Here is a 27,352-nt window from a genome sequence, read left to right on the forward strand (position 1 = left end):
ACGTCGGCGACACAGTCACCTTCGCCACTGCAACCTACAAGGTAAACAGTCACCAAACACCATCACAATTCTACAAAACAAATTTTTTCCAGCACTTGAGGAAAACTCCCAACACGAATTTCGTTTCCAGCCCCTTCTCGATGGAAATTTTCCTCATCCTGTTGCGACTAGGAGCAAAAGGAGCCACCGCCCACGAGCTCAGAACCCAGCTTCGCCAAAGCACCGACCTTGCGAAAATGGAATCCTCAGTAAAAACGCTAATCTCCATGATAACACAAGGGGGATTTTACACCTTCATCCTAGCCAATAAACTGTACGTGAAAGATGGCTGCGCCATCAAGGAGTCCTTCAAAACATTAACAGAACAGATGTTCAGCGCTTACGTCGAAAATTTGGACTTTAACAATCCGAACTCGGCAGCGAAACTTATAAACGCCTGGATCAAAAACCAAACCATGGGTAATATAGACGATGTGATCTCAGGTCAACAGCTAACGAGTTCGTCCAGGTTGGTTTTGGTGAACAGTGTCTATATGAACACCATGTGGAATCTCAAGTTTACTAAAGAAGTGGCCACTAGGACTAAGTTTTTCACCGCGGAAAACGAGACTGTAGGAAGCGAGTACATGGTCAGTCGAGGATGCTACAAATACTACGTATATAAAACTGTAGCAAGAATAGTAGAGATTAAGTTTCTATCAGATGAAGGAGCGATGTTCATTGTCTTACCAAACACAAGAGAAGGACTTGCAGAAGTCGAAGACGTTATTGCTGAAATTCTTAACGTTTCTGTGGACGAGTACCAAGACGCTCACGTAAAAATCGAGCTCCCGGAATTTAAACTTTCCTCACTGATCGATTTCAAGAGTGTTCTGGAAGAGGTTTGTGATTGTTTTGCTATGTTAACTATGTTATTAATTCTTATTGTTTCAGTGTGGCGTCAAAAAACTCTTCCAGGCCAGCGAAGCAGATCTCAGTGGAATAGCCGGAGGGAAAGGAGATCTTCACGTTGATGCGATCTTTCAAAAAGTGCATTTGAAAATTGATGAAAGGGGCTTGGAAACTACTAAAAAAGGACCTACTCGTAATATTCTAGTCAACATTTTTTGGTGACAATTTTCATTCAAATTCTATTTTCAGCGTGGCACAGTATAGTTCCTTTTATACCCGCAACGGAGAAAATTGTGGAGTTTATCGTCGAACACCCTTTCATATTCTTCATAAAAATCGAAGATGTCGTTGTATTTGTTGGAAGAGTTGTGAATCCGAGTCTCTAAACTGAAAAAAAATGAGGGTTTGTGTGTAATGTGTTGAAAGTTTTAGCTAATTGTTGCTACAGTACATAACGTGTTTTCTAGTGTCAATAAAGTTGCTTTTTAAAAATTTCTTTAGGTTTCTTTAGTGTTTTTATAATGGTACCACATTTATTTCGTCGGAAGTTATTAGATAGACAGACAGTGGGTTTATTAGATGTAGTGAATACGGCTGCATTTCCCCATAATATTCAAATTGCAGTTCTGCTCCTTCGAGGATTATGTTTCATTAAATTACCCTATGTAACAGTAGACGGTCTAACAATACATCACTCGCTCGGAAGTTTGGAACGTGGTCTGAAACATGAATTAATAGTATGCGAATGGATCTGTTTTAACACGAGGGTTAAACTAAAAAACATTCACAATTTCAATTAGTTAACAAATTTCAATTTTACGTGATCTTTTGAGGTCCTTCTGAAAGTATGTCCTGTATATCTTCAAAGTCTCGTTTGATATTCAGTATTTGGACTATTTTTGTTTTTCATTCCATTTGGATCTTTTAAAACGTCATAAGTTAACCGTAAAGTTAATTTAAATTTATATGTTTCTATTCTTGTATTTTTTTTATTTTTTGCCACACAAATTGAAAAATTGTCTGTTATTTTAGAAATTACAAATATACATATAACCATTATAAAAAGCGTCTCTACTATCATTTTTTGGAACAATTTTAATGAATCGGGACCACTGGTGATTTTTTTTGAAACGATTTTAAAAGATCTTTGGAGATTTCTTGGAACGAGTTTGAAATAATCTTGATGGAAACACTAGTATTTCATTTTTGAAAGAATTTTGGGAACTTCTGCTGTTTCTATTTTGAAAATAATTGAAAGAATTTTTGGAGCCTACTGCATATATAGTTTTGAAAAAAAAAAAAAAGTTCAAAAGAATAATGGGACACCTGGTGTTTTATCTTGAACGTCTTTACAAGAAATTTGGTGTCTTGTTTTAAAAGGAATCGAATTATTTTTGGGCCCTCGTGTCTTGTTTTGGAAAGAATTTGAACAACTTTTGGGATCTTTGGGATTTTTATTTTGAAAATATTTATTTGAAAAATTCTTGGAACCTTTGCGTATTATCTTTTGACAAAAATTAACAAATTTGGAACCCCCAATGTTTAGTTTCTAAAAAAATTCTAAAAAATATTGGCATATCTACCGTATTTTTAAAGAATTTATAGGACTCTTCGGACACCCTGGTGTTTTTATTTTGGAAAAAAAAATCTTAGGTTTCCCAATGTTCTATTTTTTGAAAAACAAAGGAATTATAAGGATCATAGTGTTTTGTGTGTTTTTTTTTTAAGAGATTGTAAGAATTTTAGAGGCCGCTGGTGTATTGTTTTAGAATTTGTAAGAATTTTTGGGATCTTTTGAAAGAAATTGAAAACATTTTCGGAACCTTTGCTGTTTATGTTTTGAAAATAAATGAAGGAATCTAGTATATATTTTTTTTATTTTAAAATTTGCAAAGAACAATGAAGCCTCTGGTGTTTTTTTTTAAATGTAACTGTCTTGGGATTCCTAATGTTCTATTAAAAAAAAAGGGAATGATGGGGCTCATGGTGTTTTATTTTAGAACGAATTTGAAAGACTGTGGAGCTCTGATGTTTTCTTTTTCTTTTCTTTGGTTGTGTTTTAAAAAAAATCTGAAAGATTTTTGTGTCTACTGTTTCTTTTTCAAACAATTTTTAAGAATTTTGGAACCAATATAAAATAACTTTTGAAACTTCTTTGAACGAAAATAACCTTGGAAGCCTTTGAGGTTTCTTTCTTGAAAAAATTTGAAACTTGTGCTTCTATTATTTTAGAAATATTTCAAACCTCTGCTGTTTCTACTTCTTTTAACAAAAAGATTTAAAATACTGTGAAAAAAAAATGGGAATCTGCTGCTATTATTTTGGAAATATTACCAGCAATTATAAAATTTTTGAAAAAATTATGGTCACCCTGATTTCTAAAAAATTCGAACGAATTTTGGAATCACCAAGCAAGCTATTTTTTTAAGAATTTAAGAAAATATTGAGATCCTAGTCGTTTTATTAAAAAAAAAAAAAAATAGAGGAATCTGGGGATCCCTAATGTTTCGTTAAAAAATTTTGGGACATCAGATATTTGGTTTTTGAAAAAAATTTGAAAGAGTCTATTTATTATTTTCAAACTATATTTCAAAAATCTTTGGACCCTTGTGTATTATTAAAAAAAAAGACTTTTTTTAAGAATTTAAAAATATCTTGGGACTTCCAGGTGTTTTTATTTTGAAAAATGTTCTATTATTTCAAAAAATTTTGGGGATCTCTGCTGTTATTATTTTGGAAATATTTGAAAGAATCTTGGGAACTCCCGCTATTTTTATTTTGAAAATATATTTTGAAAGAATCTGGAGATTCTAGTGTATTATTGTTTGAAAAAAATGTACCTCGAGTGTATTTTTTAAGAATATAAAAAAACTTGTGGGTCCCTGGAAAAAGTTTGGCGTTCCTAATGTTCCATTGTTTGAATTTGGAAGACTCTTGGGGACTCTGTCTTGTGTTGGAAAGAATTTGAATAGTTTTGTTCCTTAAAAGAATTTGAAAAAATTTTGGGGATTTATTGTTATTGTTTTGAAAATATATAAAAGATTCTCGGGACCCTACTCTACTATTGTTTTGAAATAACTAAAAAATAAAAAAAAATGATGGGGCCTTTTGTGTTTTGTTTTGGAAAAGATTACAACAAATTTAGGGACCGCTGAATTTGAATGAATTTGAAAAAAAATTGGGGAACCCTGCTATTATTATATTTTTTTAATATCAATTGGAAACCGCCTTCACTATTTTTAAAATATATGAAAAAATATTAGAACCCTAGTGTATTATTGAAAAAAAAAATAGGACGCATGGTATTTTGTTTTTGAAAGAGGTTACAATAAATTCTGGTGTGTAGCTTTAGAACGAATATGAAATAATTTTTATTGGGTATTTTCTTTTCGAAAGAAAAATTTGTGGGGACCTCTGCTGTTTTTATTCTGAGAATATTTGAAATAATTTTGGGACTATTACATAATATATTACAAAAATATAGGAGTTCATAACATTAAAAAAATTATGGGGCCATGGTGCTTAGTTTTTCAAAAAATTTGGACAGAATGTTGGTAGCTATAGTGCATTTTTTTAAGAATAGAAAAAAATCTTGGGGTCCATGGAGTTTTTTTTTAAGAGATTACAAGAATTTTGGGGATCAATGGTGTTTTGTGTTATTATTGTAAACAATTTAGAAGACTCTTGTGGGGTCCAATGTTTTGTTCTTGAAATAATTTGAGGGAATTTTGTTGCGCTTTGTTTTTGGAAAATAAACAAAAATGAGGTCCTCTGCCACATTATGTTGAAAAGACTTGAAAGAATCAGAGAAATCTTTGCTGTTTCTACTTAGAAAATATATGAAAAAAATTTGAGAAAAATTTTAGAAATTAAAAATAATTCCAGGACCCATGGTGTTTTGTTCTTGAAAAAACTGAGCAGAAAATTGGTACGTGTAGCGTATTTTTTTTTTAATTTAAAATTTCACAAGTTTTTACAAGATGAATAGAGGCAAAATCAGTTTTATCTTAACAAATACTAGGCCCGCCCACCCGCCCCCTATTTTCTCACAGGATATATTATTTGCCAAAATAAGACTTATGTTAGCAAATACTAGCCCCGTCCATCCGTCCTTAATTTTCTCAGAGGGTAGTACTCGCTAGTACTTGCTAAGATACGACTGATTTTGCCTCTATTAAACTTGTAAAAATTTGTTAAATTTAGAAGGTGTTAAATTGCATATTTCCATAGTAACGAGCTGAATTCTTAAATCTGTTTGGATATTTATTTTTAACAACTCAGTCATTAATTTTTCTGCGACACCCTGTGTAAGAAAATTAAAAAAATATTAATTATATTATAAAAATCAATCACATGTATAAACTCGTTATACTTTGTACATTTTAGCCAGGATATATTCAGCAATATTTTGAGGTGACATCATCAATTTTTTAGGGAGGGATGAGCAAATATATTTTGATAAAAAATTTATTATGTTTATCATAAATTTAAAATATCTGCAAGGTTTCAAAGCATTCAGTTTGGTAGAATCAAAATTAAATTGCAAAATGTTGTTTTATAATTTTGAATTTTTTCCAAAAATCTGGACGTTTTGGGTAAAAATTTCACTATTTTGAAAATATATGAAAAAATATTAGAACCCTAGTGTATTATTAAAAAACATAGTAAGAAATAAAAAATAGGACCCATGATGTTTTGTTTTTGAAAGAGGTTACAATAACTTCTGGTGTGTATTGTGTATATTAAAAAAATATACGAGTAGGTGTTTATAAAATTAAAAAAATTATGGGGCCCATGGTGCTTAGTTTTTGAGAAAATTGTGCAGAACATTGGTAGCTATAGTGCATTTTTTTAAGAATATAAAAAAATCTTGGGTTCCTGATGTTCCATTACAAAGAAAAAAATAATTGATAGGGTCCATGGTGTTTTTTTTAAGAGATTACAAAAATTTTGGGGACCAGTGGTGTTTTGTGTTATTATTATAACCAATTTAGAGTACTCTTGGGGCTCCAATGTTTTGTTCCCGAAATAATTTGAAGGAATTTTGTGGTTTTGTTTGTGAAAAATTAACAAAAAAATTGGGGACCTCTGCCCGCATTATTTTGAAAAGATTTGAAAGAATCAGAGGAACCTTTGCTCTTTCTACTTAGAAAATATATGAAACAATTTTGTGCTCTATTTTTTGAAAAAATATTTTTTTGAACTTGAGAGACGCTGGTGTTTTTATTTAAAAAAAAAAAGATGAGATTTGAGGTTTCTATTGTTCTACTTTTTTGAAAGAATTTAATGCAATGATGTGGCCATTTTACCAAAAATTTGGAAGAGAGATGGGGGCTATGATCTTTTGAAAACATTTTGGTGATCTATGCTATTATTATTTTGAACTTAAATGAAAAAATATTCCCTACTGTATTATTAAAAAAAAAAAATAGAAATTTGAAGCGATAATGGGGTCCGTGATTCTAATTTGCAAAAAAATTGTACTCTAGTGTTTTTTTTTACCTAAAAAAAATTATCAGGGTCTCTTGTGTTTTTATTTTAAAAAAATGGAAGAATCTTGTGGTTTGTAATGTTCTATTTTTTGAAAAAAAAAGATGTTTTGTTTTTGAAAAAAAAATAAATAAAATAAAAAAGGCCAAAAATTTTGATTATGCAAGATCAGATGCAGAAATTCAGAAGAAAATTTTGTAAACATTTTAAGTCTGTCCACTGGCGTCATGTATAAAATTTTGTGTATATCACAGTCACAAACAACATTTTTAGCCCTAAGCATGTTATTTTGTGTTTTCGCACTTCGTGTTGGTAATCAAGCCACGAGCCAAAAACGCCTGTTTATACTGTTGATACGTCAATAATAGGGGTGAACGTGCTACCAAAGGATCTCATCGACCAAATTGGTCGGTATCCACGGGATAAAGAGAATCGACTTATTAGTGTAATTAAACCAGAAATAACGAAATTAATGCTACAAGTAGAAATATTAACCGGACTTGTAAGGGCTAACGACCGCATCCCATAATCAAGACGCTACGGATTTAAAAGGATTATAAATCTGTGTAGAGAAACGAAAATTAGTTACCTCCGTTTCCTTTACAGAATTCGGAGCAAATTATTAAAGTTTATAGCGGCAGAAGTGTTAATTACATTACATAAGTTTGAGGCGATTTCTAAATAATCTAAAATACTTTTATAAATTTGAAAGTCCATTTCACCAATTTGAGCAAAACTATGAACCTATTTAATTATTTTCCGTGCACAAAAAATCCTTGCTCGTGCACTAAAAGCATTTTAAATTTTATTAAGACGCCCGCCTTTTTGTTTCGGCAATCTCATTTCACCTTCCAGGCCATACATCACACCCTTTGCATATTTATTACATCAATCTCTATTGTTCCTCACCTTCGCAAAAAGAGCAATATGCAGCATCCTCTTACGCCGCATTTTATCACGTATCTTGCGATCCACTTGCATATTGATGACGTAGCGTGCCACTAAAGCCGATCTCACCAAATAATACAATGTGACCGATATTAAGATCGCCGAGGGAACCAATAAGCCGTAGATGAAAGCGTTTCGATCAAGAAACCTGGAACAAAACGGAATGGTAAATGAGCCGTAAATATTTAGAAAAAGTGGAGTTTTCGCTGGCTTGCATAAAATGCGAGATTGGAGTAGGAATTTGGAAAGCTTATGGTGCTGAAAGACTGGGAAGTTAGTTATTAATTAACAACTTAAAAATTGCCTGTTAAATTGAAAAATATTCTCAAATAGTACACTGTTCGATAGACACAAGATACTAGCGTAGTTGACGTTTTTTATTAATTTACTTTTGGTGTCACCAGTGGGAGTAACGTGTTGCATACTAATGCGATATTAAATTAATATTAATGGAGTACATGCAGAGCACCTGATTATGGATGGATAATTTTTAATTAAACTTTCAAAAGGTAGGTTTATGCTTTGTATGCCAACTGGAACAAACTTTAATTAAAATCTCGTTTGTAAAACAAACAGTTTTTTAAATCAGTTGTCAACTACCTAAGTTTGTGCGAAGGTGTAGTTTCTATATAAAAAGAATAAAAAAACGAGTAGTTCACATCAGAAGAAATTGTCGTGACTTTTAAAAGACGAATTATTATCGCTATTAAATTTCTGGTTTATTTAGTTGGAAATCGAGTAAACTGCGCTGAAATGCTTTGACATAGTTTGGGACGGTTTATGGCTTAGGCGAACGGAGTTCTGAAAGTTACTGTAGAAAAGAAAATTATTATTTTCTCAAAAAATTCACTTCATTTCATATCCAATATGTAGCTAACTGAAAACTGATAATAAAGCAGCACATATGACAAAATAGTGTAGACTTTTTTTAATGTCGGTAATAGATTGTATGTATAATGCGAATACATCGGGTATCTTTCTGTTTTTGTCTTCGTTCGACACCACTGTATTTACAATATTTACGCCGGTGTTTGTTACCGCCCCTAAAATCCCACGTACGCCATCCTTTGCCCACGTAAATACAGTGTCTGGAATGAAGACAGAAACAGGAACATATCAGATGTGGCGATTCACATATAGTTTTACAACACCTTATCCAAATTTAAAAAAATCACTATGATATTATTTAAAATTTATTGTTAAAGATTATATGGTCAATTAGATGTGGGTCGTCGTATCTTTTAAAAAGTGGCCTTCGTCAGTGAGTTCGTAATGCTTAATTAATAATTATATTCAGAGCGAAAAATACAACGCTTTTATTAGAAATACACCAAAGACAAGTTTTTTCATTCTAATAATTTCTAATAATTATTTCTCTAAACTTGTTCACTCTTGAATTGTTATTTTGTAAGTACCTGTTTGGCAAATTATAAATAAAACATCTAGGTTTGAGCGTAAAATATAGGGAAGACCCAACGACACAAACAAAGTCATAAAAATGCTTTGTCTATTGTCCCTGAAACGAGACAAGGTTTTAAAGAGTCCGTTCGTTGAATTTTGATTTTATAAAGACGTTTATAAAGCGATGATGGGTACCAAAAAAATTAGAGAGTGGTTAATTTTTAATTTTATTAAATTTATTTCATCTAATGAAAAAATAACGCTCAACTTCTGCATTTACTATCCACCAGATGTTTGGGGGGTGCAGTCGGACGATCCCTTTTTTCAGTATTTATGTTTATTGCACTTCACACTCACAGTGAAACTTTCGAATTCCATTTAGCCATTTGGTTCAACACCACCGAACCTTTCTCGTGGATCCATAACTTACTTCATTTTTAATGCAGTTTTGTGAAAATTTCTGCCATTCAGTGTGGGTTGTACTCGCACTAGGTAAATTAATATAATTTTAATGAAGTAATCATTTTAATTTTTACGTGCTCCTGTTGTTTTTGATAACTGTACGTAAATAACAAAAACAGTTTTTTCAGATAAGCTGGAAATACCACCATTAAACACTGAAGATACTCCCGCTGATTTTGAAGAACTTACGGTGATTGTTTTTGAAAGTGAGGCGCTTTGCCATAAAATGTTGCAAAGGTATGTTAGTGCAATTTTTTATGAACTAGGTGCTAAATAAATTATGTTATTTTACTCTAGACTTGAAACAAATACAAAAAATATGTGCGAAACAAAAGAAATTCTAAAGGAAACGAGTGAACAAATCTCCAACATGAAAACGTTATCAAATGTGACAAATCAAAAAGAAAACAGTAATAGAAGATGTGCCGCCAAGACCACAGCTAAATAAATTTTCAGAAATTAGAAGATTATCTTTGCCTACTACAACAAGCAGGTTTCTTTGTAAGTTAAAAAAATACAATAAATTTATATGTACTTACATATAACATAATATTGGATATTAAATACAGGTAGATGCCTGTAATACTATAACACTTTTTAGGAACCTACTAAACATGACACATTTCGCTTAACACGTTACATACATAGTGGGTTGCAGAAAAGTCTTATAGTAAAGCACCCTGTATGTTATACATACGCGGTGACTTCCAAATAGATTCGGAAAAAAATCCTTTAATTGTCACACGAATTCAAACTAATTAAACTGCTGCTCCAGTTTCAAGAAACAAATACGGAACATCTAGTTAAATGTCAATGATGCGGCAATGATTTATTCAGTTTCCATTGTGACTAAATTTTTTCGTTGTTTTTGCTGGGTATTGCTTAGATGAAAACAAATGGCACTGAATGAGGTGTAGATCTTGATATTTTGTCGCCTGAATTAGGATTAGATAAAAGAAATTCTTAAAATTTTCTCTACTTCGTGATGTTGTGGCTTTATTTTTCGAACTTATTTCAGAGTCACTCGGTATATATGTTACAGCTAACATCCGAAATCCGTTATTATGCATAATAACCGGAAACATTAGGAATTATGCGTAATAACTGAAATTTTCATTTATTATGCATAATAACGGAAACGTTTAGGGTAATATTGATAATAACTAACGCAGAAACAGGAATTATGCATAATATTTTCCAAAAAGCTATCCACCCTGCCTCCTTTTCCCCTACATATGACATGTTCAGTTGATTTAAAATAAAAGGGACAAATTACAGTTATATAAACGTCATATTCCCATTGCTTTTCGATCTATGAGAACCTGAATTGCTCATCTTGTCCCGTTTTTTTGAAATCAGCTGGACATGTTATAGAGGCCAGTGCCCAAGCCTTTGAAAATTGTAAAAAGTGAAAAAAAATTAGAACAGGATGATACCCACTGGAAAAAAGAAAATATAACAAGAATAAAGGGAAAAATAATTTACGGGCGATCTGAGGTCCGGAAGGGGAAGAGGGTGAGCTTTTACGAGTAGAAAACGGTTTATCACGATTTCCGGCGAAAAGTTAAATGGCAAAGTTGTAGGTAATAAAAAGATCTACAACTTTTGTATTTACACTTTCTTTCCTCAAAATTTATCCGAAAAATGCAAATAACCGAGTTTTTGGTTTTTTATTTTTATCTCCCACAAAAATTTTTTTTTTCACTAAATTTGGTGAAAACTTACCTATTTATGTCCCAAACTCACTGTAACTTTTTTGATTCAAAATATTTTTTTTCCCTTATTTTGATTTAATATCGAAAAACCACCCTAATTTTCAATTGAAAATTCTCTCGTCAAAATATTTGCTTTTAAAAAAAAATCGGTGTGCTTTTTGTTCGCTGAAATCTCTAGTTTCTGAAGGTGTAAAAAAAATTATACATTACTATGGCAAATTTTCACAGGAAATGCAAAAAAACGAAAAAACTCGAATTCAAAAATTTGTTTTCTAATTATCATGTAAAATTTGGAGCTATTTATTAAAATGTACACGTTAATTACTCGAAAAACGTGCTATTTCATGTTACATTGATAAATTAAAAAATTGCAAATTGAAAAATACTACTATAATTAACAACCAAATAAGTTAATACACTTAATACTTTATAAGACATCTACAATATTTTGTTAAAGTTGTAGGATAATTTTTAAATTACATGCATATGTGCCTATTTATTGCTATTTTAAGATAACTTACATACCTGGATGGCCTACTGAAAATTTTAGCCCATCAGAAGATTGAACAACATCCTCTATTAAAATATACGTGCAGGCTGAGTTACTTGAAGAGAATCGTGACGAATTGATTTATTTAAAAGAAAGTTTTGAAATCTACAGTCACAAGAATTTTCCTGTAAACAAGCAGAAGAAGATGCTGATGCTGACATAATTAAGATCTCTATAGAAACTGCCAGTGATACTAATAAAACTGTCATAGTTGTGGGTCAAGATATTTTGGTCTTTTTGAATCAATTGAATTCAAATAATTATGACATTTATTATTTTCTCAAACCAGGTTCTGGAAATGTAGAAGATTTATTTTTCACGTCCAATAGTTTCAAATATGAATCCTTCAAAAATATCGTTGCATTTCTGTATTGTTTTTCTGGTTGCGATACAACATCTGGGTTTGCCGGAAAAGGAAAGAAAAACATCGTAAATTCATTGTTTTCTAATATATAAAATTCTCGTGTCATAGTGTGTGTAACCAAACTCTTCCGAGACGGTTTGACTGATTTTTATGAAATTTTCTGTCTATATTCGGTAGGTCTGAGAATAGGGCGCAAACTATTTTTTATACCCCTAGGTGAAAAGGGTGGCCCACCCAAAATTTTTTTTTTTATTTTTCGGACAAAATTTGCTATTTTTATTTTTTTTAAGATTTGGCTTCAAAAAATACATATAACCCTAAATTTTCACCCTTCTACCATCAACCCCCATTTTGTAGTATCTTTACTTTCATCCACAGATACGCAAGGCAGGGTTCAAGATGGCTGTTGAATATAATCATTGTCGTACGATAAATTTTTATGTGTAATTTGTAATTTAATTTAATTATAATTTATTTATTTATTTTGATTTAATTTTTTGTTTAACTACTAAAATATTCACTGGGTCTGCTAGTCAGACGATAAAAATTTGTCAAATTTGGCCAATATTTTTTATAAAAAACATGCAAACAAAGAAGATATCACAAAAACATGGATTATAATTAATCAAATATATTTATAAATGTAAAAATAACAATATAACACTGAATCAATTAAGATTTCGAAAATCAATTGGCAAGAATTAAATCATCTTTCATATTGACAAATCTCCCACCAAGAGAAGGCGTTTGTTTCATGGATTTTAAATTTTTGAGTTTATCAGTGTAACATGGAATCTTACTTTTTTCGAGTAATTAAAGTGTAAATTTTAATAAATAGCTCAAAATTTTACATGATAAAAAAAATTCGAATTCGAGTTTTTCGTTTTTTTGGATTTCCTGTGAAAATTTGCCAGAGCAATGTATACTTTTTTTTACACCATCAGAAAGTAGAGATTTCAACGAACAAAAAGCACAGCGATTTTTTAAAAAAAGCAAACATTTTGACGTGAGAATTTTCTATTGAAAATTAGAGTGGTTTTTCGATGTTAAATCAAAATAAGGGAGAAAAATAAATATTTTGAGTCAAAAAAATTACAGTGATTTTGGGACATAAATAGGTAAGTTTTCACCAAATTTCGTGAAAAAAAATTTTTTTGTGGGAGATAAGAATAAAAAAACAAAAACTCGGTTATTTGCATTTTTCACATACATTTTGAGGTTATTTTAAAAAAGTCTAAATACAAAAGTTGTAGATCCTTTTATTACCTAGAACTCTGCCATTTAACTTTTTTTGATAGGACTTGTAGTTTTGCCGGAAATCGTGATAAACCGTTTTCTACCTTTAAAAGCTCACCCTCTTCCACTTCCCAACCTCAGATCGCCCGTAAATTATTTTTCCTTTTATTTTTGTTATATTTTCTTCCTTTTCCAATGGGTATTATCCTGTTCTAAATTTTTTTGTTCTCAAAAATTATCGGCCCTGGCCTATTAGGCAATATACTTAATGACTAATGATTCAGGTATTATGCATAATTCCTGTTCCTCTGTTAGTTATTATCAATATTACCTAAACGTTTCCGTTATTGTGCATAATAACTGACAAGTTTAGTTATTACACATAATTCCTAAAATATCTAGTTATTATGCATAATAACGTATTTCGGATATTAGCTGTAACATATACACATAAAAATAGTTTCTTCTTTTCTTATTTCAGGAACTGCTATTGTCCCAGATAGGTGGTAATGGGGAAAAGAACAATGTGGAGCTTGTATTAAAAAAAATATTTTTCAGCGAATTTGCTGTAGCTTGTTCGTTCAGGACGAAAATTCCAGAATGGCTGGGAGAAAAACAATGATTATCCTGAAAGGTATATTTTTTACAATAAATATAATTATTACAACTTTTATTTTTAAAGAAATTACAACGAAGACCCATTCCGCAATAAAAAAGGAAATAGAAATACGCTGCTCAGAGTGGCTACGAAATTCTAGTCAACGCCTGAAGAAAGAAAAAACAACGACAGTTTATAGTTTCTCTGTCTTTTTTTAAGTGTAAATTATATTGTATTATTTTCAAATTAGGAAATCGTATATATATTTATTTATTTATATTATGAATTTATATTACTTTTTGTATTTTATTACTTATTACATAGCATATTTGTTCAAACATTGAATAAAATAATAATTTACTTGAATTAAGTTCTGTTAGCTCTAAATTTTACGCAAATGTGCGCAGTATGAGATGTAACAGCTAACAAGATCGTAGACAGAGTTAACATAACATCGCTACGACGTAACTGTATTTACTGGGCAGCACCCAGTGGGGGTATCAGACTTCTCCGCCTCCTCTCTGCGGGTTTTCATATTTCATCCAAAAATGATAAAGTGAACGAAATGAACGATATTTAACGACCGGACCGAACGAGAAATAAAACGAGATACTTGCGCAGCCACCTTAAATCGTCATTTTAACGAAAGTGAGGGACATACTTATTTAACGTGCCCCTCTCTTGCAGACATTAAATATAGAAAAAACTAAAGGTTTCGAAATACGCAAAAACCCGCTATTTCAGAGTGTTTCTGAGCAGTCCTGATATTTCAATTAAGTTTTTTGTTATTCAGCATCGAAATTCAAGGCGGGGCTGGAATTAACTGATGCTCCAGACATCTAGTTTTATATTTCACTTAGACGATTCGCTGAAAGCTTTCGCTAAGAAATTTAAATGAAGGAGACTGTGCATTAAAACATTAGCAACACTGATTACTAGAACAGATTTTCACTTTCTATGAATTCTACAAAAAAAAAAGAATAAACAGGAGCACAACAATTAAAATTTGCAGTTACTTTTAATAACCACTAACAAAATTTGCGCAGTTGTTAACTGAAAATTGAATTTCTCTTTGTTGAAGCAAAATTTTAATAGGACTCGCACAATAACAACATCCGCAATTAAAATCTAATGATGTTGTAATCCCGTCATCTTAGACAAAAAATCCTGCCTTTAATAATCTTAACCGTCGCGTCGCATTGAAAGCGATGTTGTTTAGTTCGGTGTGAAAAACTCGCAGCATAAATTTGCTCGAAGCTACAATCATTAAAACTAGGTACGGAAAGTTTTAATGAATGTAATGTTGTAGGATGGTAAGTTTTTTGCCGCAAATGAGAGTCAAGGAATAATTAGAAGTAATCGATAGGTATATGTTTCCGTGTATTGTAGTCTAGAGTTATTCGTTACGGAAATGAAGACGAGTTTGAAACAATTATTTATTCTTATTTCTGTAGACGCTAACATGACAACTATTCTCAAGCTTTTTTAATTTACTTGTTATGTTATTGTATTCTGAAACCAGACTTTTTGTCATGGCTTAACGATAACAATGAATGGCTGTTCATCTATCTATTCAGTGTTGATATTCATTTTCTTCTCCACATTACAGGAACGAAGTTGATTGTAACGACGCTTAATTACATAACCATCATCTAGTTCTACTAAATAGTGTAGATTACCACTACATTTTGTAATTATTCCAGACTTCCATAATCCATGTCTTGAATAATTTCTGGATTGAACTCTATCGCCCATTGTTTTTCTTTTTTGCTGTTTCATTTGGTCTCATTAAATCTAACTTGGTTCGTACATTTCGTCCTAAAAGGATTTCAGAAGGTGTCTGTCCAGAAGATAACGGAGTAACTCGATACGGCCTCAGAGAAGTGTACTCGAAGAAATTACCCCCTCATGCAGTCTTTCGAGAACTCTTTGCTCGTGAGCAAACACAACACGAAGCCACTGATATCTTCGTTGCGAAATTTCGAGCTTTAATCGCTCAATTGCCATATAGTGTCGCAGAAGAAATGCAGCTGGTTATAGTTTATGGACTTTTAGCTCTGAAGATTCGAAAGAGGCTTACGCGTAGTGAAATAAACTCTTTCAAAGATTTACTTAATTGTGCCCGCGAAATAGAACACTCGTTTCGTGAATCCGCGTTTCGCAAACAAGAAAGAAACACAAACCAGGACGGAATGCAAATAAAGAAGTTACGACCTCGTTGTGAACATTGCAAAAAATTTGGTCACTTAAAGAATGAGTGTCGCCAACTGGAAAAAGAAAACGATGATAAAGAACTGTCAAAGCCAACATCAGCAAGATCAAAACCTGAGTGTTATGACTGTGGTACTCCTGGCTACTACAGATGGAACCGCCCGAAATGCAAAGAAAAAGCAGACGTCAAAACTAACTTCTTTGAATTCTCACGGCTATCTTTAGAAAATGAATCAAGTTGCGACGCTCCAATCCTACCCTTAGAAGTGAAAGGTGCAAAAGGAATTGGACTCGCCGATTCAGGATCAAAATGAAACATAGCTGGTCACACCCTCTATAAGGTGTTACAAGATAAGGGAGTTAAGTTTGAAACAGTGGATGCAGTGGTAACATTAGCTGAAGGAATTCCTAGAGATAAGAAACTACTGGTAACAAATGTAGACGTTAAGATAAAAGACAAAATAACTCCAACTAGTTTTGTTATAATGCCATATTTAACCCAGAACCATAAGCTCTTAGAGCGGGAATTTTTGATGAAAGCTAACATTGGTATAGATTTCCAAAACGAGTGTTGGTTTTTTAGAGATAAACCAGAACATACTTTCAAATATGGAATTAAAACAAACTCCGTAAACATTAATCCCATAACCCTACGCCAAAATGAAGCTCAGAAGATTAAAGACACGGCAAAAGATGAAATAAACACCCTACTTCAGAAGAATAGCACCATCTTCGAAGAAGGGGGAGAAACTACGTTTGCCACGCATCGAATTAACACACAAAATGCTGTACCAATCTCCGTACCACCGTACCCGCTGAACGGACCAAAGAAGCAATTTCTGCGTGAAGAATTGAATCGATTAATAACACAAGGAATTATAGAAGAGTGCGAGTCACCATGGTCCAGCCCTGTGGTTTTAACTCCAAAAGGAGACAGCTATCGTCTTTGCATAGATTATCGTAAGCTAAACTCAGTAACGGTAAGCGATAGTTATCCAATGCCACGAATAGACGATATTTTTCACACCGCTAAACATACACCATTCATGTCTACAATTGATTTACAAGCAGGTTACTGGCAAGTTCTTGTTGGTGAATAAGATTGTGACAAAACTTGCTTTCTGACTCCATTTGGGACGTTTAAATTCAATCGAATGCCTTTCGGGTTGGAAAACGCGCCCGCGACATTCGTTCGATTGATGGACAGATTTAGATCCGGTTTGAAGTGGTTACAGCGTCGGATCATCAACCATTACGGTAGTTGCTGACTTTAAAATCGCCTTCGGGTCGTTTGGCTCGTTGGGCGCTCCGCCTTTAAGGCATGAATATGGACGTTGTATATACTCCTGGTAAAGTCAACGTAGTAGCTGATCCGTTGTCTCGACCTTTTTGCTCGGATGAAGAAGAAAAGGTACAGAGCTACTTCGTTAGTGTTGACCTACCGTCATACGATGCTAAATCTATGCGACAGAAACAAATGGAAGACGATGAGATCAAGAGTATTATATTATCTCTCGAAGGAGAAGATCCGTTAGAGATGTCTAGATGGTCTGGGAGGGGATACGTGATGAACAATGGTGTTCTCTTCCGTTTCAACCCATATGTGGACTCTTAAGTTCCCCAGTTAGTGATTCCCAAAGAATTGTGTGAAGATGTTTTGGCCCAATACCATAATTCGCCTACAGGGGGACACTACGGCATCAAAAGAACCCTTCAAAAGATCTCTTCAAAATTTTACTTCACAGATATGAGAAAATATATTGTTCACCATGTAAAAGGTTGTATGGAATGCCAGAGATATAAACCAGAGAATCGTCAACCTGCGGGCCTACTTCAAACCCCAGCCCCTTCCCAGAGATTCGAAGTTGTGGCTGTAGATCTATTTGGCCCTCTACCGGCAACTCCCAGGGGGAATCGATGGATCCTAATAATTGAGGATGTTGCTTCAAAATGGGTAGAACTTTTCCCATTAGTAAAAGCTGACTCTGAATCTTGTGCAAAAATTCTGATTATTCCTGCGGTTTGGAACTCCGAGGAAAATGATTTCTGATAACAGCGTACAATTTATCAGTGATGTAATGCACTAAATACTTATTGTTTTGGTATCACAACTCCGTTCATTCCTTTGTATCATGCACAGAGTAACCCTATTGAACGGAAGAACCGCAAATTGAAGACTCAGTTAGCCATTTTGGTTCAAGATCACCACTCAGAATGGGATCATCACCTGAGCAGCATTCGATTCGCCATAAATTCTACATGTTGCGACTCTACGGGATATAGTCCCTCGTTTCTCACATTTGGTAGGGAGATACGAGCTCCTTATGATCCTGTATATGATCTACGCAAAGAGATTGATGCAGAAAATTTCATACCAAAAATAACTCCTTACTTATAAAAGCTAGCTACTACTCTGTCTGAGGCAATGGATAGAAATTGCAAGAAACAAGATGTCCAGAAAACCCGTCTAGATTCCAGACGACGAACAGCTGTATTCAAGAAGGGTGACAAGGTTCTCCTGAAATCTCATACTTTCAGTAGCTCCAAAAGTGGATTATCTTCAAAGCTTGCCCCAAAAAGGGATGGTCCTTATATGATCTTGCGAATTGCTTCTCCTACAACCTACGAGTTAGGAAGCTGTACAAATCCTCCAGAAAGAATTGGACGCCATCACGCCGCGGACCTCTGCCCGTTTGTTGAAAGGACTAGAAGTGATACATTAACGCCCTTAATACCAAAACGGAGGAGGGGTCGTCCTAAAAAGAATGTTTCATCCTAAACAACACCAGAGGCCCGTTTGTGTTATTTAGAGGGGGAGTTTGTAACGGAACTTAGTTTTGATTAAAAAAGGAAGAGTGGGCTGATTAACAAAAAGGGTTGACAGATAAAAAATAGTATCTGAATGTTTAATTTTGTTGATGTTTTGTACATTTAAATAAATGAATCATATTATAGTTGTAATTTTTTTCTGGAATTAGTTCCATTTAGAATATCTTTCTTCATTTTACATAATTCTGGATCTGTTCTTGCTTCTTTTTCAATTTCATGAGCTGTGACTGTTTCCGTACTAATCTGATTAACTAAAATCATATTTAACACGTATTCATCATCAGTTTTTTCTTCTTCTTTTGGTGATAATTTCAATAGACTTCTGGAGAAATAATCAACATTTACATGTTCACTAGATTTTCGACATTCGATGGAATAATTGAAACCGGATAAAAATTGTGCATATTTTAACATTCTCGTTGCAGATAAGGCTGGACGTTGTTTTTGAGGGTTTAAAATAATACTCAGTGGTTTATTATCCACAATTAGAATAAATTTCCTTCCATAAATATAATGAAAAAATCTTTTGAAACTCCAATAAATGGCTGTTGCCTCTTTATCCAATTGACTATAACTACGTTCAGCTTGTGTCAACGACCTGATGCAAAAGCATCTGGTCTTCCATATCCGTCTGGAAAACGAGGTGACAAAGCAGGTGTAAAAGACATGAGAACTCGTTCACCGGCTATTTCAGCTTTGGATTTTTTGAACGCTGTTTCACATTCGATAGACCATTTAAAATTTGTGTCTTTTCTTAACAGATGGCTTAATGGATATGACATGCTGGATGCACTGGGAATAAATTTTGCATAATACATCACCATTCCAAGAAAACGTTGGAGTTCTTCTAAAGAGTTCGGCTTTGGTGCTTCTATGATCGCTTTGATTTTATCTTCAGATTTTTCGAGTCCTTTTTCTGAAATGACATGACCCAAATTTTGAATTCTCTTCTTGAAAAATTGACATTTTTCTCGATTCAGATGCAGCTTATATTTACGTAATCGTTCAAGAACTTTAATTAAAGGAAATTTACATTCTTTAATAGAAGAACCTTAAACCATCATATCATCAAACTACGCTGTGGTACCTTCTAAATCGTCAACAATTTGATCGATAACTTGATGAAATTCATTTGGAGCCGTTTTGATATCAAAGAAGAGTCGTTTAGCTAAATAGGTACCTCGATGAGTTGAAATTGTTTGTATTCGTGTACTTTCATCATCAACAGGAACATGTAAATACGTTTGAAGACGTCTAAAGTACAGAGATATTTACCATTTTTCATTTTATTGAAAATATCTTCTACTCCGGGAATAGGATAACGATTATCTTGAAGTTGATTGTTGATAGTTACTTTGTGATCAGCACACAGTCTAATGTCGCGATTCTTCCTCGGCACAATAACCAACGGTGTTCCCTACTCGGAGTGATCAGTTTTCTCAATAATACCTTGATTTTCGAAGTCATCTAATTCCTGTTCAACTTTCTCTTTGAGTGCGTAAGGAACTCGGCGAGGCTTAATAAAAATTGGTTGTGCATTGGCTCGAAGAGGTAAAGAGCATTGATAATTGATAGTTTGGAATTTCACCAACTTTTGGTTGAAAAACGTCGCTGAATTGATTGAAAATTTCTGACATTGATGGCTGAGAAATAGAAATAGAATAAAAGTCATGAAGATTTATTTGTAGGTCTCGAATCCATCTTCTTTCCATAATGGCTGTACCATAATCAGAAAGGACAAATAAATCTCCCATGAACTTCTTTTTTTTATATGTAACAGGTATTCGTATGTAACCCAAAGGTATTTAAATATCTGTTTTGTACATGTACGAAATTGAATGTTTGTACTTCGAAGAGTCACTTTAAGATTCAATGCATTGAAGATTTTCTTTGAAATGATGCTGACTGGATTGCCGGTATCACACTCAAATTTAACTGGTTTGCCAAGAATTTGTACTGTAATGAACATTCTTGATTCATAAGCTGACGAAGACGTATTGAAGATGTCGATAATATTATTTATTTGAAATTCTTCATTTGAACCGATGTCGATGTTTTTGACTGTTTGTCGATTTTTTTGAAGTAATGTAGAAATATATACTTTATGCTGGTTTTTTGACGCTATATCCCCATAATAGGATATGATTCTGTTCATCTCCCACTGGTGATCATTAACAGTAAGTTTTTTACTAGACTTACTAATGTGACAAAAGTTTTAGATGAATAGTTTTCAAATGAGGTAAATATAGGCCCTCACATTGTGTACAACTAGATCAATACCTCACGATCACTTTAAGAAAATAAGTCCCAGTTTCCATTTCGTTTTAACATGAAACGAAAACGTCATCACCCTTCTCAAGTCGCTGATTTAACCCCGACCAACCAACTACGATAAATTATCTCGATAACTGAACACTTAATCACCAAATCCGCTTTATATAATTACTTACCAGCAGTTTTGCGACTTTAGACTTGCAGTATCGAGCAGCTTTCCGGCCTTGTCGTGGTACTGGACCATGATACTTGCAGCTAAGAGGATTCCCGGGACACCCCAGCCGAACACTGAGTATCTAAAAAAAAATAGTTTGTAAGATACGATATCAGTTTTATTTGCAATATACTCACTTGAAGAAGTGTTTTCCGATTGCATTGTCCGTGATGGGATTTAAATGTAAACTTGTCCTAAACTGAGAATGCAGATGGTGGGCCATCGTCAGCATCCAGCAAAGCACGCAAAGTCGCACGTATTGCAGAGAAAAAGCCAACGCTATGCAGAGCTCCGCATCCTGAAAGAAAAAAAAAGAAAAATGAGTTAGTTTATGTCATTTAAAGTGTAATTTGGAATCTGTGTTTTATTTTGTAGGTAGATGAGCAAAAATGCGACTATAATAGAAACTATATTTCTTGACCCACGTCCGTCATATTAATTCTCTCGTTATTCTGACATATTCCCTCCCGTTTCTCCCATTTATATCACGGAAATGGGTCAAAGCGAAAGCCTTTCCAAACAATCTCTTCCTCGAGACCTCCACGCTTCACTACCTGCATACCATCAAATCAGGAACCGACGCACAGATAAGACGAAGGCGTTCGTCAACGTCCCTCCTCATGATAAATATCACACATCTAATAAACCCTCCATGACGCTTCCGAAAAGGGTGGGCAAGTTATAAATAACACCACTAGTGATATTCACGAACCGAACGACGAGTTATTGAACTAGGAATAGCTTTCAGCTGGATCAAATAATTTATATAGTGTACAAGTTTTGAGAACGAAGAAAAATAACTCGAAGCGGGGAAGTTTACGCGCTACCATAAATTTTAATGAGATTTATTCGATCTTAGCCGGTGCATTTTCTTGATGTACGATCTAATCGGAGTGAGTGGAAACGGGGAAATAAATCACACTTGTTAACATCCTGGCAACAGCATAATGCAGACCTTTTTCCGGGATTATCTGTTAGGATGTCATCGTTTAGAGAGAATGAAACGCGCTGAAAATAGAGAAGTCGCTTCGGAGTAATGCACAGTTTACCGCATAAAGTACAGTTGCGGTTTAAACGAGTGGTTTGTGTTGAATCTAAAGTATAGTTTCAAAAGGCTAAATTTAAATAATGTTGAAATTGTTTTGTCTTTGGTGCGGATTTATTTTCATATTTGGTTGGAATTTTCAATGATTAATTGATTATCCAACAGCAAATATTCTTCTACTGACAGGATAATAGACAATAATAATAATAACAATAATATCTAATTATTGCAAATACAAAATTTATAAATAACGAAATTGTTCAGAAAGGTCATCTTTTAATGAACTGAAATTAATTCAAAATAGATCCATTTGTTTACAAAAACAATTTATATTTTTTCACATACATAGATAGAATAGGGGCAAAATATTTTGTGCGATAACCTGGATTATAAATAACTACCTACTACCTACAGTTTCTAAAACTAACTCTTGTGTTTTCTGTAAATCTGGGTACATACTCGTACCGAAGAACTAAAAAGGTAATTAGCGCCATCTATCAAGTATTTTAGAGAAAAAATGTAATCAGCGCCATGTATCCAGTCTTCTAGAAATAGAATGGTACTAGACGCCCGAACGAGAGAAAACAGGGATAGGATCTTTGTTTCTTACAAACAAAAAAGAAAGGGTAGAGCAAGTCTTAAAAGCAATGTTATAATCCAGTTTTTGAAAATTTTGAAAATTGGCAGAGAAGGAAAGAAGGAGATCGAGGACAAAGCAGGGGATAGTCTGTGATTGGAAATTGGTATGAATTTATGGGAGAGTTTATGTTGATATAGAGTTTTATAGAAGATTCTCATAACAATGTGTCAGAGAAATTTATTATTAATGCCAATTTGTTTAATGATAGCAAGTTCACTCTTAAAGGCTGCATGACTTAGGGGAATGTGGAATAATCTATAGAATAAGGAACTAAATGGTGCAAATTTATGGAATGAGAAGTCGAAAGAAGAGCAAGGTACCACGGTATCAATAGTGGTAGGTTTTCTATAAATACTTATTATAGTCTTATAGTCATTATTCAATGATTAAACTAAAGTCGACAGAAATGTCAATGTATTGTTGGTTGCATACAAAGCAAATAAAGTTTGTTATTTCAATTTCAAAGTTTTTTAAAATTAACGCTATATTTAAAAGTTGAATCAACAGGGTGTTTTTTTAATCAAAAAAGTATTGTTGGTTGCATACCAATTTAATAAAATGTCAAACCAAAGGTATGCATAAGAGGTAAATCTGACTCAAATAAAATATGAAAATGTAAATACGACGTTTTGTAAAATGCTTTTGTTATTGTTTCTTAAATTAAAGAGCGTTTTGCAAAAATCCGTTCTTTTAATTTTACATTCTGGACTTAATTGTTGATGATTTGTGAGTTTATAAGATTTGTATTTGAACTGTTTTACAACTTTGCGAATGAAGACCGAGAATTTCCAAAGTAATTGCTTGTCACATTGTATTGTCTTCGGCATAACGATACAGTGATATTTATATTCGATGCATTCATTGAATTTTGCAAATTGTTGCAGTTGACACAATTGGTCTATTGACTATTGGGATAAATGAAAAAAGATGCTTGAATGGCTACGACACCAAGTTAAAATTTGTACTTTCTCTTCTGTTGTATAAAACATTGTTTGTATACTCGGATTTTCAAATTATATTTTGACAAGTTAAAATCATTTTTTTTTTAATTATCAGGTAGGTTTGATGTAATATTGGTTGCATACTTCCAATACATTATTTGTGATATGTTCAGAGTAAAAAAAATGTCCCTGTAGAATTAAAAGTTAATCGCGACTAAGTTTAAATTGAAATCCTTTGTTACATTCTACAATAATTGAATCCTCTGTTAATTACTCGAGGTTCAAATATTTAATTCGTTTTCCATAAAGAGTAGTCTTGCTAAATTGTTGTTAATGTCATCAAAAAAAATTGTATAGAAAAACTCACTAGAAACATACAGTCACCTTATTTTTTTGTTAAGATCCAATAATGTGCAAAATAAAGTACGATTTCGGTTGCAATACTTTGATGATGTTATGAAACATTTATTGTAATATTTTATCCAAAAGGAACTAAAAACTATATTATTTTAATATTAATATTTTATATTTTGCTCTTTTTTTTTCTTAATTTACGTAGTCATCTTTTCACAACAAGAGTTTAAACAAATGACTAGTTATGTTAAGAAAAAAAGACATAATATCCGCCCCGCCCACCCACCCTGTCTCAATCGTGATGACTTTTTTTTGGCCCGTCGTAAATCGTGGGGCGGAGCTTAACTGCAAAATCCTTGTTTTTCTACGAGAAATTGCTATGTGAACATGTTCTTCCGTAATCGTGTTGTTGAAAGTAAACTATATGTATTAACTAAAAACGAAAGCTAAAAGATCCACTCATCCGTCTCGATCTCAATCTGGCTTTAATTTTTAATATACGCAGTATTTTTTGAACAACATGTTGCTCAAAAATATGTCTTGCATGGTAATTTCTTGTAGAAAAATAAGGATTTTGCAATTAAGCTCTGCCCTCTTGGCTTGGTAAATTTGTATAAGGAAATATCGATTTTGCAATTAGGCTCCGCACCATAATTTCAAAATCCATATCTCCTTCCAAAAATGTACCATTTTAACCATATTTTAAGTTTTTTGTTGTGAAAAGATGGCTATGTATATTAAGAAAAAAACAGACAAAATATAAGCCCGCCCACCCACCCTATCTCAATTCTGATGATTTTTTTATTGGCGGTTAACTAAGGGGCCGGAGCTTAACTGCAAAGTACTTGCCTTTACAAAAAATTCAAAACATATTTTTGAGTATCGTCTTGTTCACAAAATACTATGTATATTAAGACAAAAGGGCAAAAGATAAACTACTCCCACCCACCCCATCTCAATTGTGATGATTTTTTTATTCTTAGAATACCTAAAACACGTTTAAAATAGTAAATGTTTGTAAGAAAATATGGATTTTGCAATTTCATTATTATTTAGATCAGATCAGGTATATAAGTCGGGCTTAATCTTTGGCTTTAATTTTGGGGCTCTGAAACTGAAAAAATTCTCCGGATCTTTGGTAACTAATTTTACGAAAAAATTTTAAAGAATGTTGGAGACCCCTAGTACCTAATTTTTCAACTTGTCAAAGTTTCAAAGACCTTAGAAGTCTTGTGTCCTTTTCGGTTGTAAAAGATTTTTGGGACCCTTGGAGTTTTATTTTTGAAAGAATTTGAAAACATTTTCAAAATTTTTATTTTTGGATTCCTAGTGTTTAATTTTTGAAAGGGTTTAAAAGAAGCTCAGAGATTGCTGGTGTTAAAAAACGGGATCTTGGCATCTAATTGTATGAAAGAGTTTCAAAGAAACTAAGGGACTCCTGGTACTTCATTTTTCAAAAAAAAAAAGGAAAAAATCCTCGGGATCTTTGGTACCAATATCTAATTTTACGAAAGAGTTTCGAAGAATCTTGGGAACTCCAAGTACCTAATCTTTCAAAGTTCCCTCTAGTGTCCTTTTTTTAATGTCAAAGACTTTTGGGGCTCCTGGTCTAGTTTTTAATTTATAAATCTAAAAAAATTCTCGGGATCTTTGGTAACTAATTTTACGAAAAAGTTTTAAAGAATGTTGGAGACCCCTAGTACCTAAATTTTCAACTTGTCAAAGTTTCAAAGACCTTAGAAGTGTAGTGTCCTTTTCTGATGAAAAAGATTTTTGGGACCCTTGGAGTTTTATTTTTGAAAGAATTTGAAAACATTTCCAAAATTTTTATTTTTGGATTCCTAGTGTTTAATTTTGGAAAGAGTTTAAAAGAAGCTCAGAGATTGCTGGTGTAAAAAAACGGGATCTTGGCATCTAATTGTATGAAAGAGTGTCAAAGAAACTCAGGGACTTCTGGTACTTCATTTTTCAAAAAAAAAAGGAAAAAATCCTAGGGATCCTTGGTACCAATACCTAATTTTACGAAAAAGTTTCAAAGAATCTTGGGAACTCCAAGTACCTAATTTTTCAAAGTTCCCTCTAGTGTCCTTTTTTTAATGTAAAAGACTCATGGGGCTCCTAGTGTAGTTTTTAATTTAAAAAATCTGAAAAAATTCTCGGAATCTTTGGTAACTAATTTTACGAAAAAGTTTTAAAGAATGTTGGAGACCCCTAGTACCTAATTTTTCAACTTGACAAAGTTTCAAAGATCTTAGAAGTCTAGTGTCCTTTTCTGATGAAAAAGATTTTTGGGACCCTTGGAGTTTTATTTTTGAAAGAATTTGAAAACATTTCCAAAATTTTTATTTTTGGATTCCTAGTGTTTAATTTTTGAAAGCGTTTAAAAGAAGCTCAGAGATTGCTGGTGTAAAAAAACGGGATCTTGGCATCTAATTGTATGAAAGAGTTTCAAAGAAACTCAGGGACTCCTGGTACTTTATTTTTGAAAAAAAAAAGAAAAATTCTCGGGATCCTAGGTACCAATATCTAATTTTACGAAAAAGTTTCAAAGAATCTTGGGAACTCCAAGTACCTAATTTTTCAAAGTTCCCTCTAGTGTCCTTTTTTTAATGTCAAAAAATTTTGGGGCTCCTGGTCTAGTTTTTAATTTATAAATCTGAAAAAATTCTCGGGATCTTTGGTAACTAATTTTACGAAAAAGTTTTAAAGAATGTTGGAGACCCCTAGTACCTAAATTTTCAACTTGTCAAAGTTTCAAAGACCTTAGAAGTCTAGTGTCCTTTCCTGATGAAAAAGATTTTTGGGACCCTTGGAGTTTTATTTTTGAAAGAATTTGAAAACATTTCCAAAATTTTTGTTTTTGGATTCGTAGTGTTTAATTTTTGAAAATGTTTAAAAGAAGCTCAGAGAATGCTGGTGTTCAAAAAACGGGATCTTGGCATCTAATTGTATGAAAGAGTTTCAAAGAAACTCAGGGACTTCTGCTACTTCATTTTTCAAAAAACAAAGGAAAAAATCCTCGGGATCCTTGGTACCAATATCTAATTTTACGAAAGAGTTTCGAAGAATCTTGGGAACCCCAAGTACCTAATTTTTCAAAGTTCCCTCAAGTGTCCTTTTTTTAATGTCAATGACTATTGGGGCTCCTGGTATAGTTTTTAATTTAAAAAATCTGAAAAAATTCTCGGA

At 32.9% G+C, this 27,352-nt stretch overlaps 1 protein-coding gene across 1 annotated transcript in view; it reads right to left on the minus strand.

Moving 5' to 3' along the window:
• LOC135130591 (latrophilin-like protein LAT-2) overlaps nt 1–27,352 on the minus strand; it is a 204,977-nt gene that overhangs the window by 47,283 nt on the left and 130,342 nt on the right. Inside the window, exons 3-5 of the mRNA XM_064057996.1 lie at nt 21,321–21,481; nt 21,146–21,265; nt 7,291–7,477 (exon numbers count right to left, since the gene is read on the minus strand). Of these exons, the coding sequence (XP_063914066.1) occupies nt 7,291–7,477; nt 21,146–21,265; nt 21,321–21,481 (468 nt within the window). The remainder of the gene's footprint in view (nt 1–7,290; nt 7,478–21,145; nt 21,266–21,320; nt 21,482–27,352) is intronic.

Source organism: Zophobas morio, unplaced genomic scaffold (assembly GCF_036711695.1).
Source record: "Zophobas morio isolate AGI-343-1 ecotype UQ-CSIRO unplaced genomic scaffold, CSIRO_AGI_Zmor_V1 ptg000017l, whole genome shotgun sequence".
NCBI classification, from domain to species: domain Eukaryota; kingdom Metazoa; phylum Arthropoda; class Insecta; order Coleoptera; family Tenebrionidae; genus Zophobas; species Zophobas morio.